Source organism: Taudactylus pleione, unplaced genomic scaffold, assembly GCF_031769625.1.
Source record: "Taudactylus pleione unplaced genomic scaffold, aTauple2 ptg000762l, whole genome shotgun sequence".
Lineage (NCBI taxonomy): Eukaryota > Metazoa > Chordata > Amphibia > Anura > Myobatrachidae > Taudactylus > Taudactylus pleione.
Genome location: NW_028285164.1, coordinates 4,983,704 through 4,998,287, shown reverse-complemented (window position 1 = coordinate 4,998,287; position 14,584 = coordinate 4,983,704). Strand labels below are relative to the sequence as shown.

Genomic DNA, 14,584 nt, shown 5'->3' with positions numbered 1-14,584 from the left:
CATCACCTATTGCATTAGGTCACTAGGACCCTCACTCTCTGCTATCACCTATTGCATTTGGTCTCTAGGACCCTAACTTTCTGCTATCACCTATTGTATTATGTCACTAGGACCCTAACTCTCTGCTATCACCTATTGTATTAGGTCACTAGGACCCTAACTCTCTGCTATCACCTATTGTATTAGGTCACTAGGACCCTCACTCTCTGCTATCACCTATTGCATTTGGTCTCTAGGACCATAACTTTCTGCTATCACCTATTGTATTATGTCACTAGGACCCTAACTCTCTCCTATCACCTATTGTATTAGGTCACTAGGACCCTCACTCTCTGCTATCACCTATTGCATTTGGTCTCTAGGACCCTAACTCTCTGCCATCACCTATTGTATTGTCACTAGGACCCTAACTTTCTGCTATCACCTATTGTATTAGGTCACTAGGACCCTAACTCTCTGCCATCACCTATTGCATTAGGTCACTAGGACCCTCACTCTCTGCTATCACCTATTGCATTTGGTCTCTAGGACCCTAACTTTCTGCTATCACCTATTGTATTATGTCACTAGGACCCTAACTCTCTGCTATCACCTATTGTATTAGGTCACTAGGACCCTAACTCTCTGCCATCACCTATTGTATTAGGTCACTAGGACCCTAACTCTCTGCCATCACCTATTGTATTGTCACTAGGACCCTAACTTTCTGCTATCACCTATTGTATTAGGTCACTAGGACCCTAACTCTCTGCCATCACCTATTGCATTAGGTCACTAGGACCCTCACTCTCTGCTATCACCTATTGCATTTGGTCTCTAGGACCCTAACTTTCTGCTATCACCTATTGTATTATGTCACTAGGACCCTAACTCTCTGCTATCACCTATTGTATTAGGTCACTAGGACCCTAACTCTCTGCTATCACCTATTGTATTAGGTCACTAGGACCCTAACTCTCTGCTATCACCTATTGTATTAGGTCACTAGGACCCTAACTCTCTGCTATCACCTATTGTATTATGTCACTAGGACCCTAACTCTCTGCTATCACCTATTGTATTAGGTCACTAGGACACTAACTCTCTGCCATCACCTATTGTATTGTCACTAGGACCCTAACTCTCTGCCATTACCTATTGTATTAGGTCACTAGGACTCTAACTCTCTGCTATCGCCTATTGTATTAGGTCACTAGGACCCTAACTCTCTGCTATCACCTATTGTATTAGGTCACTAGGACCCTAACTCTCTGCTATCACCTATTGTATTAGGTCACTAGGACCCTAACTCTCTGCTATCACCTATTGTATTAGGTCACTAGGACCCTAACTCTCTGCTATCACCTATTGTATTATGTCACTAGGACCCTAACTCTCTGCTATCACCTATTGTATTATGTCACTAGGACCCTAACTCTCTGCTATCACCTATTGTATTAGGTCACTAGGACCCTAACTCCATGCTATTACCTATTGTATTATGTCACTAGGACCCTAAATCTCTGCTATCACCTACTGTATTAGGTCGCTAGGACCCTAAATCTCTGCTATCACCTATTGTATCAGTGTTACCCTGGTTTAGGGTTAAATACAAATCATTTAAATGTATTATATTGACATATACATTTCATAGCATTCTGAGGTAATTAAAGTATGAAATTGCTTAAATAAATAAGGTATATGTATGTGGAGATGTCAAAGTACATTAAATTCATACTGTACATGTATATGTATAAGTAGTGTGTATTATCCGAAAAAGTGCCAGAACTGGCAGGCAGGAGCTGCAGTCAGGTAGCCAATGTTTAACATGGGCGGAGTGATACATGTAGGAGTGAATTGGTTCATGTCAGGAAAAGAGGGTCTGGTTAGAGAGAGGTATATAACAGCTGTCAGTAGCAGCTGCCAGTTAATCTGGAGTTTCCCTCCTCAGGTGCCCACCTCCCTGTGGCCTGGAAAGCAGAGCCGGGCGCAGGGGGATGGAGACGGAGAGGACTTCTCAGTGGCAGCTGTCAGCGGAGGAGGCTTACCGCTAACAGCAGGCGGATCATTGCGGCAGAGGTCCCGGCAACGGAGCATCGTGGCCGGCTACAGAGGTTGTGGTGCCTGGCAGTAGAGATGCACAGAGGGACCAGCGGCAACCAGAGGCTGTGAATGGAGCCGGCTCTGCGATGCTGAGAGGCTGTCAGCTGAGGAGGCAGAGGTGGACACTGTTGAGATGAGTGACAGCAGCAGGGAGGAGTGTAGCCTAATGGATATCCCCTGTGTACAGCCAGCGCTATGCGTAAACTGTCAAATGGAGGGCGGCTCCATTCACCAATGGGCGGTCATTCCGCTGGCTGCCTCCATGTAATACATCAACTGACTGTCTGTGAGTAGAAAATATACACTGCACATACAGGCAGTAGGTAAGTTCTCAGCAGATTATGTATCTTTCCCAAGTTAAAGCATAGGAAAGAAGGGGATTCACCTGACAGTATATGGAATGTAATAAATTAAAGTCAGAGATAAATAGTTTAATGGATTTTATCTCCAAGCCTCTGGCATAATATAAGAGAAAAGGAAAGAGTCGGGGGGATGATAAATAATTTTGGGACGCTATAGAGTTCATCTGTCCCACAGGCATAGAACATATCTATGGAATATAGCTACAGGGCTGTGCTAAATATATGGAAGTACAGGTTGAGTCTCCCATATCCAAATATTCCGAAATACGGAATATTCCGAAATACGGAATATTTTTTGCATGACTGAGATAATGAAACCTTTGATTTTTGATGGTTCAATGTACACAAACTTTGTCTAAGGCACAAATTATTAAAAATATTGTTTAAAATGACCTGCAGGCTGTGTGTATAAGGTGTATATAACACATAAATGCATTCTGTGTGTATATTAGGGTCCCATTCCCAATATATTTCATTATGATATGCAATTATTCCAGAATACGGAATATTCCGTTATCCAAAATACCCCTGGTCCCAAGCATTTTGGATATGGGAGACTCAACCTGTATCACATTTTGGATCTTGAGTACTTGAGATACAATATAGCTGCAATATAGACTAGTATTACCTGGATTTCAGTCAGAAACTCAAACAGGAAGGAATTCAGCATAAGATAAACATAGATGCTGAAGCACTGGCTTTATTTCCTTCAGAGAACTGTATGTAGAGGTTATTGTGAAGAATATACATGACTGTATATGTACAGATTTACTGGCAACACTACATGAGGGAGCAGGAGAGCCGGCAATAGGAGAGTAATAGAGGAAATACAATGTTACAGTCATTTCTCCAGGATTACTTCACAAGTTCCAAGGATTCATACTTGTACCACCAAGATTCAGTAGTAGGATAGTTCAGGAGAATTAGGGCCTGATTCAGACCCACTTGCGAGCGGCTGTCCGCTCGCAAGTGGGTCGATGTTGTGCACTGCGCATGTGCACGACGGCGGGAGCTCCGTCGTGCGCATGCGCCAGACGCGACGAGCGAAGGACTTTCCTTCGCTCGTTGTGTCTGATCAAAGGGGGCGTGCTGTCGGTGTTGATTGACAGCACGCCCCCTTTGGTGGGCGTGCCGGGGGCGTGCCTCCCTGACGGGGGAGTTCCCAAGGGAACGCCTACCGTCAGAAGCCGGCCCACTGACATCACTAGTGATGTCAGTGGGAGTGATTTTGGCTCTGATAGAGCCAAAATCACTCCGGGCCTTGCGGTCGAAAACCTCAACCGCAGGCTCCGGCTCGCAGTGGCGATGGTCGCGATGGTCAAGACCATCGCGGCCATCAAACTGCATACTCGTATAGGATGTGGGTGGTGACCCACAGCTATACGAGCGTCCAGGAGTATGCTCCATAATTATGGAGGGCGGCCCTCATTCAGAGCGTGCGCTCTGCTCAGAGCGTACGGCTCTGAATGAGGGCCTTAGACTCATTGAAGGACATTTTCTTACTACTACAGACTATGAAAAACAAGAGTTTCTACTTCTATTACCCTTTACGTTATTTTAATCCTTCTGGATGCAATTGAACAATTAATGTAATCTGTTATATGTAATGCTATTGTAAACTTGTGAACGGAGAAGTAGGAAATAATATTGTTATTGTTATAACACATTGTACAATTGATTTCTAACTAAAGAAATAAGTAGTATATAAACCTGTATTTGTGAGTTGTACTTACTATTAGGAATCTGGAAGACATTGGTATTGAGACCTGTGAAAACAAACATAACTGATGGTTTTTTATGTTGTGCAGTGTTCTTTGAATAAGTCATATATACAACTTGATTCTGCACAAGATCAAATAGGAGATAGTTTATATAATAGATCCCAACATAGTAACTGTTTTGACACAATACATATATTACAGCTCTTGGTTGGTGGTGCTCTCAAAATCCATACTGTGTATACACTTACTGCAAGTGTCATATAGATATGTACAGCTGAAAACAAAACAATACGATAAAGAATCCTTGCACTGACACTCTTCCAATGAACTGTTCAAATGATTTCCAATGAAGGACAAGAACTTTGGAGTAACCAAATCTTCTTATCAATATATGTGTTGAAATCCCATCAGTACATGAAAATGAAACACATAATATTGAGTATTAGCAATAATTCAAATAAATTGCTTATAGATGACACCTCTGAACGGAAACCATATAGGAGACCCCTCAAACCAATATCCTCAGGTGGAAAAACTTACACCTCATGCAATGTGAGAATATATAGATGTAAATGCTCACATTAGTGTTACCTAAAAGAAATATGAGTAAATCCCTTCAAGGTTTCTTTGACCCATATGCATAGATGGGATCAGCAAAAGTGCTTACGTGAAAGCTTACTTGAAGCAAATGTATGATAAACCTATAAAGGTTTCTTTCTCCTTTTTCAACCATGAAGGATGCCCACATGAAAAAAGAAGAAACTACATATGGTGCAGTAGGTCTATGTAAAAGTAGTTTAATAACAAATAACACAATAAAAAAGTGGGGGTCAGCCCTCGTACCAGATGGATGATAGACAGCGTTCACATAGTATGCCCCTAAGGATATTGGTTTGAGGGGTCTCCTATATGGTTTCCGTTCAGAGGTGTCATCTATAAGCAATTTATTTTAATTATTGCTAATACCCAACATTATGTGTTTCATTTTCATGTACTGATGGGATTTTAACACATATACTGATAAGAAGATTTGGTTACTCCAAAGTTCTTGTCCTTCATTGGAAATCATTTGAACAGTTCATTGGAAGAGTGTCGGTGCAAGGATTGTTTATCGTATTGTTTTGTTTTCACATGTATTCTGCAAGTTAGGGTGACTTGTTTTTACGATATTTCTTTGCTGCCAGCACGGTTGCGCTTTGGTGTGGTTTTTTACTTTTTATATGTACAGCTGTTGGTACCAATTATAGGTAAAGAGACATTATTACTGATAGGTTTATTGGTGCATTAAGCATTCTAATTGAATTTACAGGTATATATTTGCCTGTGGTGAAAACAGTCACATAATATATTGATAAATAAACCACTGATTTATACTAAGTGGTTTTATAGACAGTTTGTTACAAATTAAAATTCTTTGTCTCCTATCACAGATTATACTGCTTGTTGATACTGCCCAAAAACAGTACGCTACTTTGATAATCAGAATAAGTCATTACAGTGACTAAATTTATGATATACTTCTCTAATTTATTCTATGCATATTCTCATCCGATTGATTATTTTCCGAGCCCCCTTGTAATACTGTGCTACCGGGGGAGTATTGTGTTCTTCAATGGACAGTAGAAATGCACTTTTGTCTATAATTTCTGTCAGGTAGACGTCCTAGACACTCTCTCATCCGACTGAAGAGGCATACTTGAATGCATGACATCAGAAAGCAGTAGTGACTGGGTTATATATATATATATATATATATATATACACAGTATAAATATATCTACCGACTCTAATTGTATTTTTTCCAATGTCTACTGCTCCTCTCTCCCATCACAATTAACCTCTCCCATCACAGCTCCTCTCTCCTATAACAGCTCCTCTCTCCTATTAAAGTTCCACTCATCCATCACAGCTGTTGTCTCGTTCTACTCTTCTAATACAGATTCCCTCTCCCATCACTGCACCTCTCTCCCATTACAACTCCTTTCCCAACATAGCTCCTCTCTCTCAACGCAGCTCCCCTCTCCCATCACAGCTCCTCTCTCCCATCACAGCTCCCCTCTCCCATCACAGCTCCCCTCTCCCATCACAGCTCCCCTCTCCCATCACAGCACCCCTCTCCCATCACAGCTCCTCTCTCCCATCACAGCTCACCTCTCCCATCACAGCTCCCCTCTCCCATCACAGCTCACCTCTCCCATCACAGCTCCCCTCTCCCATCACAGCTCCCCTCTCCCATCACAGCTCCCTCTCCCATCACAGCTCCTCTCTCCCATCACAGCTCCCCTCTCCCAACATAGCTCCTCTCTCTCAACACAGCTCTCCTCTCCCATCACAGCTCCTCTATCCCATCACAGTTCCTCTCTCCCATCACAGCTAACCTCTCACATCACAGCTCCTCTCTCCCATCAAAGCTCCCCTCTCCCATCACAGCTCCTCTCTCCCATCACAGCTCCTCTATCCCAACACAGCTCCCCTCTCCCATCACAGCTCCCCTCTCCCATCACAGCTCCTCTCTCCCATCACAGCTCCTCTATCCCAACACAGCTCCCCTCTCCCATCACAGCTCCCCTCTCCCATCACAGCACCCCTCTCCCATCACAGCTCCTCTCTCCCATTACAGCACCCCTCTCCCATCACAGCTCCCATCACAGCTCCCCTCTCCTATCACAGCTCCCCTCTCCCATCACAGCTCCTCTCTCCCATTACAGCACCCCTCTCCCATCACAGCTCCCATCACAGCTCCCCTCTCCTATCACAGCTCCCCTCTCCCATCACAGCTCCTCTCTCCCATCACAGCTCCTCACTCCCATCACAGCTCCCCTCTCCCATCACAGCTCCTCTCTCCCATCACAGCTCCTCTCTCCCATCACAGCTCCTCTCTCCCATCACAGCTCCCCTCTCCCATCACAGCTCCTCTCTCCCATCACAGCTCCCCTCTCCGATCACAGCTCCTCTCTCCCATCACAGCTCCCATCTCCCATCACAGCTCCCATCATAGCTCCTATCTTCCATCACAGCTCTCCTCTCACATCACAACTCACCTCTCCCATCACAGCTCATTTATCCTTTCACAGCTCCCTTCTATCAACACAATTTTTTTCGCCCAGCACAGTTTCTCTATCCCATAATTGCTCTTCTCCCAAATTATACAGTCTCTCCCAACACAGATCCTCTCTAGCAACACAGAACCTCTCTCCCAACACTGCTTTCCTCTCCCATCATAGCCTTCTTCTCCCATCACAACTCCTCTCTCCCATTACTTTTCTCTCACCCATCACAGCATCCCTCTCCAACAACAACTCCACTCTTCCATCACAGCTCCCCTCTACCTTTACAGTTCCTCTCACCATTCATAGCTCCCCTCTAACACAGCTCCTCTCTCCCATCACAGCTCTTCTCCCAATACAGATCCTCTATCTGATCACTGCTTCTCTCTACCAACACTGCTCCTGTCTCCCAACATAGCACCCCTCTCCCATCACTGCTCCTCTCTCCCATAACTGTTCCCCGCTTCTATCTCCCAACACAGTTCGTTTCTCTGAGCATAGCTCCTCTATCCCATTATGGCTCCTCTTTTAAATTATAGCTCTCTCTCCTAACATAGCTCCTCTCACCTTTCATAGCTCCTGTCTCTCATCACAGCTCCTCTCTCCCAACACAGCTTCTCTTTTCCAACACAGCTTCTCTCTTCCAACATAGCTCCTGTCTTCCAACATAGCTCCTGTCTTCCATAATGTCCCTGCTCCCATTACAGCTCCTCATTCCCCACACTGCTCCCCTCTCTTTATAGAGCTTCTCTCTCCCATCACAGCTCATGTCTTCCATCACAGCTTCCCTTTGACATCAAAGCTCCTCCTTCATATTAGCTCCCCTCACTCATTATAGCTCCTCCCTACCATTACAATTCCTTTTCCCGTCATAGCTTCCCTCTATGAACACATATCCCCTCGATGAACACAGATACTCTCTCCTATCACTGCATCTTTTTCACATTACAACTCTCATCTGACAACACAGCTCCTCTTTCCCAACACAACAGCCTTTTTGCATCTAAGTTCCTTTCTCCCAACACAACTCTCCTTATCCACCAGAGCTCCCCTCATCCAACACTGCTCCCCTCTCCCATCACAGCTCCTCTCTCGCAACACAGCTCCTCACTCCTCTCTCCTAACACAGCTCCTCATTCCCAAAACATCTCCCCTCTCCCATCACAGGTTCCAGGGACAGTGGTAGGTGGGGAGTTTGACTGAGACGGTACACCTGTCAATCCATAATGCAGGTATTATGTCACTAGGACCCTAAATCTCTGCTATCACCTCTCTCCCATCACAATTAACCACTCTCATCACAGTTCCTCTTTCCCATCACAGCTCCACTCTCAAATCACAGCTACCCTCTCAAATCACAGCTCCCCTCTCAAATCACAGCTCCCCTCTGCCATCACAGCTCCCCTCTCCCATCACAGCTTCCCTCTCCCATCACTGCTCCTCTATCCCAACACAGCTCCCATCTCTGCCATCACAGCTCCCCTCTCCCATCACAGCTTCCCTCTCCCATCACTGCTCCTCTATCCCAATACAGCTCCCCTCTCCCATCACAGCTCCCCTCTCTGCCATCACAGCTCCCCTAAACCACTACAGCTTGGCTCTACCATTGCAGCTCTTCTCTCCCATCCCAACTCTTTGCTCCCATTATAGCAGCCTTTCCCAATACAGCTCCCCTCTCACATCACAGCTTCCCCACACCAATCACAGCTCCTCTCTCCCATCACAATTAACCTCTCTCATCACAACTCCTCTCTCCCATCAAAGTTCCCCTTTCCTATAACAGCTCCCCTCTCCTATTAAAGTTCCACTCATCCATCACAGCTGTTGTCTCACTCCACTCTTCTAATACAGAATCCCTCTCCCATCACTGCACCTCTCTCCCACTACAACTCATCTCAACATAGCTCCTTTCTCTCTCAACACAGCTCCCCTCTCCCATTACAACTAACCTCTCACATCACAGCTCCTCTCTCCCATCACAGCTCCCCTCTCCCATCACAGCTCCTCTCTCCCATCACAGCTCCCCTCTCCCATCACAGCTCCCCTCTCCCATCACAGCTCTCCTCTCCCATCACAGCTCCCCTCTCCCATCACAGCTCCTCTCTCCATCACAGCTCGCCTCTCACATAACAACTCCTCTCTCCATTCTCAGCTCATTTCTGCTTTCACAACTCCCTTCTAACACAGCTCTTTTCTCCCAGCACAGCTCATCTATCCCATCACAGCCTCTATCTCCCAAAACAGATCTTGTCTCCCAACATAGATCCTCTCTCCCAACACTGTTCCTCTCTACCAACACTGCTTTCCTTTCCCATCACAGCCTTCTTCTCTCATCACAGCTCCTCTATCCCATCACAGCACCTCTCACCCATTACTTTTCCCTCACCCATCAGAGCCTCCCTCTCCAATAACAACTCCACTCTTCTATCACAGCTCCCCTCTATCTTCACAGCTCCTCTCTCCTTTTACAGCTCCCATCTAACACAGCTCCTCTCTCCCATCACAGCTCTTCTCCCAACACAGATACTCTCTCTGATCACTGCTCTTCTCTCCCATCACTGCTCCTCTTTACCAACACAGCTCCTCTCTCCCAACACAGCTCCTTTATCCCATTATGGCTCCTCTCTCCTAACACAGCTCCTCTCACCTTTAATAGCTCCTTTCTCTCATCACAGCTCCTCTCTCCCAACACAGCTCCTTTATCCGAGCATAGCTCCTCTATCCCATTATGTTTCCTCTCTCATAACACAGTTCCTCTTACCTTTAATAGCAGCATGGTTTCAACACAGCTCCTCTTTACCATCACAAGTCCCCTATCCCATCACATCTCCCCTCTTCAAACACAGCTCTATTCTTCCAGCATAGTTCCTGTCTTCCATCACATCCCTGCTCCCATTACAGTTCCTCATTCCCCACACTACTCCAATCTCTTTAAGGAGCTTCTCTCTCCCATCAAAGCTCATGTTTTCCATCACAGCTTCCCTTTCACATGAAAACTTCTCCTTCCTATCAGCTCCCCTCTCTCATTACAACTCCTCCCTACCATCACAGTCCCCTCTTCCATGATAGCTTCCCTCTCCCAACACAGATCCCCTCTATGAATGCAGATCATTTCTCTCATCACAGTTTCTCTCTCCTAACACAGCAGTCTTTTTCCACCTTAGTTCTCCTCTCCCAACACATCCCTCCTCTCCCAACACATCTCTCCTCTACCACCAGAGCTCTCCTTATCCATCACTGCTCCCCTCTCCCAACACTGCTTCCCTCTCCCAACACAGATCCCTTCTCCAATTACAGACTTCCTCTCCAATCACTGCTCCTCTTAACACAACTCCCCTCTCCCAACACAGATCCCTTCTCCAATTACAGACTTCCTCTCCAATCACTGCTCCTCTTAACACAGCTCCTCTCTCTTAACACAGGTTCTCCGCTCCCAGCACAGCTCCTCTATACCATTACTGCTCTTCTCCCAAAATATAGCTCCTCTCCTACATCATAGCTCCTCTCCTACATCATAGCTCATCTCTCTCATCACAGCTCCTCTCTCCCAACACAGCTTCTCTCTTCCAACATAGCTCCTGTCTTCCATCACAAACCTGCTCCCATTACAGCTCCTCATTCCCCACACTGCTCCCCTCTTTTACTGAGCTTCTCTCTCCCATCATAGCTTCCCTTTCACATCAAAGCTCCTCCTTCCTAGAAGCTCCCCTCTCTCATTACAGCTCCTCTCTCCCATCATAGCTTCCCTCTCCCATCATAGCTTCTCTCTCCCATCATAGCTTCCCTCTCCCATCATAGCTTCCCTCTCCCATCATAGCTTCCCTCTGCCATCATAGCTTCTCTCTCCCATCATAGCTTCCCTCTCCCATCATAGCTTCCCTCTCCCATCATAGCTTCTCTCTCCCATCATAGCTTCCCTCTCCCATCATAGCTTCCCTATATGAACACAGATCCTCTCTATGAACAAAGATCCTCTCTCCCATTACAGCTCCTATTTCCCAACACAGCAGCATTTTTGCATCTTAGTTCCTTTCTCCCAACACAGCTCCCCTCATGAAATACAGCTCCCCTCTCCCATCACAGCTCCTCTCTCCCATCACAGCTCCCCTCTCCCATCACAGCTGCTCTCTCTCATCACAGCTCCCCTCTCCCATCACAGCTTCCCTCTCCCATCACAGCTCCTCTCTCCCATCACAGCTCCCCTCTCCCATCACAGCTCCTCTCTCCCATCACAGCTTCTCTCTCTCATCACAGCTCCCCTCTCCCATCACAGCTCCCCTCTCCCATCACAGCTCCTCTCTCCCATCACAGCTCCCCTCTCCCATCACAGCTTCCCTCTCCCATTACAGCTCCTCTCTCCCATCACATCTCCCCTCTCCCATTACAGCTCCCCTCTCCCATTACAGCTCCCCTCTCCCATCACAGTTCCCCTCTCCCATCACAGCTCCCCTCTCCCATTACAGCTCCTCTCTCCCATCACAGCTCCTCTCTCCCATCACAGCTCCCCTCTCCCATCACAGCTCCCCTCTCCCATTACAGCTCCTCTCTCCCATCATAGCTCCTCTCTCTCATCACAGCTCCTCTCTCCATCACAGCTCCCCTCTCCCATCACAGCTTCCCTCTCCCATCACAGCTCCTCTCTCCCATCACAGCTCCCCTCTCCCATCACAGCTTCCCTCTCCCATTACAGCTCCTCTCTCCCATCACAGCTCACCTCACCTATTACATCTTCCCTCTCCCATCAAAGATCCTCTCTCACATTTCAGTGCCTGATTCACTACGGATCGCAATTCTGCTTATACGCAAGCAGCGCAGTTGCTAATATCAGCGGTGATATGTAAATGTTTGCATTCACATTGCGATCGCAGCCTGACATAAGGATGCCCACTTCCCCTTACTCACATACGTATACTAGGGCAACATAGCGAAACAATCGGTAACATCGTGTAACATCGGACTCATATGCACACTTGCACAAGCCCTGACCTTACTCAGAAATTGCTACCAGCCACGCAAGCTATCAGTGCTTCGGCTGCTTATGGCCACACAGTGGATATTTATGCACGCCCCTGCAACGGCGTTGAAATGCACTGGCACGCCTGCGTTCACCAGACCACCCACCCTGTCACCATCCACAAATGGCACTTCCTGTCAATTACTGCGCTCTGGGTCTACGTAGCCTCGGCAATCACAGTCCTGATCGCAATGGCTAGTTTGTCCATTGCAACATATACACATGCGCAGAATGCAACAATTCACCAGTTGCGTGCGTATAAAGCAACTGCGTTCCATGCTGAATCAGGCCTATAGATCCTCTCTACTAAAATGCTGCGATACCCCCATGTCCAAAAATAATGATGTCAATATTACTTAAACATTTCTCTGGCTGTTAATTACTAACTATGGTATTTGTTATCTCCAGGTCAGTCATGTATTTATTTAATTTATACTTTACCAATAACATCAGTCAGTCACATCCATCTGTGCGTTATACAATTACCTCTTTGTAAGTCCTGCTGGAGATCCTCTCCGACTCTCCTCTCATTTATAGCTCCCAGTACAGCCAGGGTCACCTTAGCCCCATAGGAATCATCATAGTGTTTCCTGATGAGATCACCAACATGACTGGGACCTTTTCCCTCCAGCTGATCCTCTGTAATATTTATATAGGTTTCTGCCACTTTCCAGCCACTCAGAGTCTCTTTAAATCTCTTGAAATTCTTCTCCTCCAGCTGTGTCAGAGCCCTCACTAGGGCATCTCCTACCTTCATCCCTGACTCTACCATTATGGTGATGGGGAAATTCTTGTGAGCCCAATCCAAGCTCCACCCAGACCTACAATCTCCGCACGGCCATCTGTGCACTGGTCTCTCAGTAATAGGAGGCTGTTCCACCTGAAAGCAACACGTGCAATTAAGGTTTTGAGTAGTTATATATATATATAATATATATATATTATGGTAATGGTGCCAACCGATAACAGCAGTACTAAGTGACAGTAATATAGTGATAGTAATTTAAAACAGAGCACTCTACCAAAAGGTGTCAGCTATATCAAAGTGAAAGGACTAGGGCAAAAAGTCCTAAATAAGGAATAGAAAAAAGTGAATGATCCCAGCGACTGGCATCTCTATTGATTAAAGTGCATGTGCAGCAACAAGTAAATATATATAAATATGTTAGAAACCATGTGAATATAAAAATAATCAATTTATTCCAAAACAAGTTGACAGACAATGTGAACATATAAGTGTAGAGAACAGAATTGGTCCTCTATAATACAACATTATAAATACCTCTATGCATGAAAGTTCTACAAATTAAAGTGCAGATTGTGCTGCTGGCAGTATTCTCAGATATAAAAACGCACAATGAAGATGGACAATATTAATAAGATAATATTGATAAAGTGCAAATAGTGCATAGCAATTCAAGTAAGATCCGTAAAATCACTATTGTACAACCATAATAAAATAAATGAAATAAAATTGGCACGGAGAAATAATTTACTTAAAAATGGCAACATGTTAAAAAATGTTTATCTTGATAGCTCATTTAGGCAAGGGGGCAGACCCAACGCGTTTCATCCAACAGTGACTTTTTCAAGGGAGTCCCTTTCCCAAAAAGTCCCGGTTCTCTATACTTTTGTATATTGTCATTGTCTGTCAACTTGTTTTGGAATAAATTGATTATTTTTATATTCACTATTTGCTAACATATTTATATACATTATATACATTTACTTGTTGCTGCAAATGCACTTTAATTAATAAAGACGCCAGTCGCTGGGATCATTCACCTTTATATATATATATATATATATAAAAAGGACTCGTGAAAAAAGACTCACTACGGAGGTGTGGTTTCCAACGTTTCAATCTCTTTAGTGTGAGATTTTCATCAGGGAACAGTAAATAAGTGAATACAAACAGCATATTTATACATACAGGGCAATTACTCACCCATGTGTTGTGCATAACGCGATCCGATTGCCGGGCAAGTTAAGGTGACGTCATCACAATGCGTACACCCCACGTGCCACAGCACGTGATTACATACAGCGTTGAGTAACTATGGTGATAGTGCAATTAAAAGCTGCCAATAGCGGCAGTATAGTTTTCAGATGAAGACAAAATATAAATAAAAAACAGTTTGTTGCAAATCAGTCAAAGTGGCCATATTGCCAATGACGGCAATGAGGTTACGAGTAACCATAGTGACATGGAACAAAAACATAAACAAATGACTCTGTATATAGTAGCCAATCCTGGCTATACTGAAATATGCATGAGAGAACAATGGGTCATTTGAATGCACATATAACACAATACGGATATAGATAACATCATATAACTACATTATGAAAACATAA

The 14,584-nt window shown here is 45.1% G+C and overlaps 1 protein-coding gene across 1 annotated transcript in view; it reads right to left on the bottom strand.

Moving 5' to 3' along the window:
- The window catches only part of LOC148476936 (uncharacterized), a 346,314-nt gene extending 333,316 nt beyond the window's left edge, over nt 1-12,998 (bottom strand). Inside the window, exons 1-2 of the mRNA XM_088457528.1 lie at nt 12,713-12,998; nt 4,178-4,210 (exon numbers count right to left, since the gene is read on the bottom strand). Of these exons, the coding sequence (XP_088313654.1) occupies nt 4,178-4,210; nt 12,713-12,998 (319 nt within the window). The remainder of the gene's footprint in view (nt 1-4,177; nt 4,211-12,712) is intronic.
- Between the last annotated feature and the right edge of the window lie 1,586 nt (nt 12,999-14,584).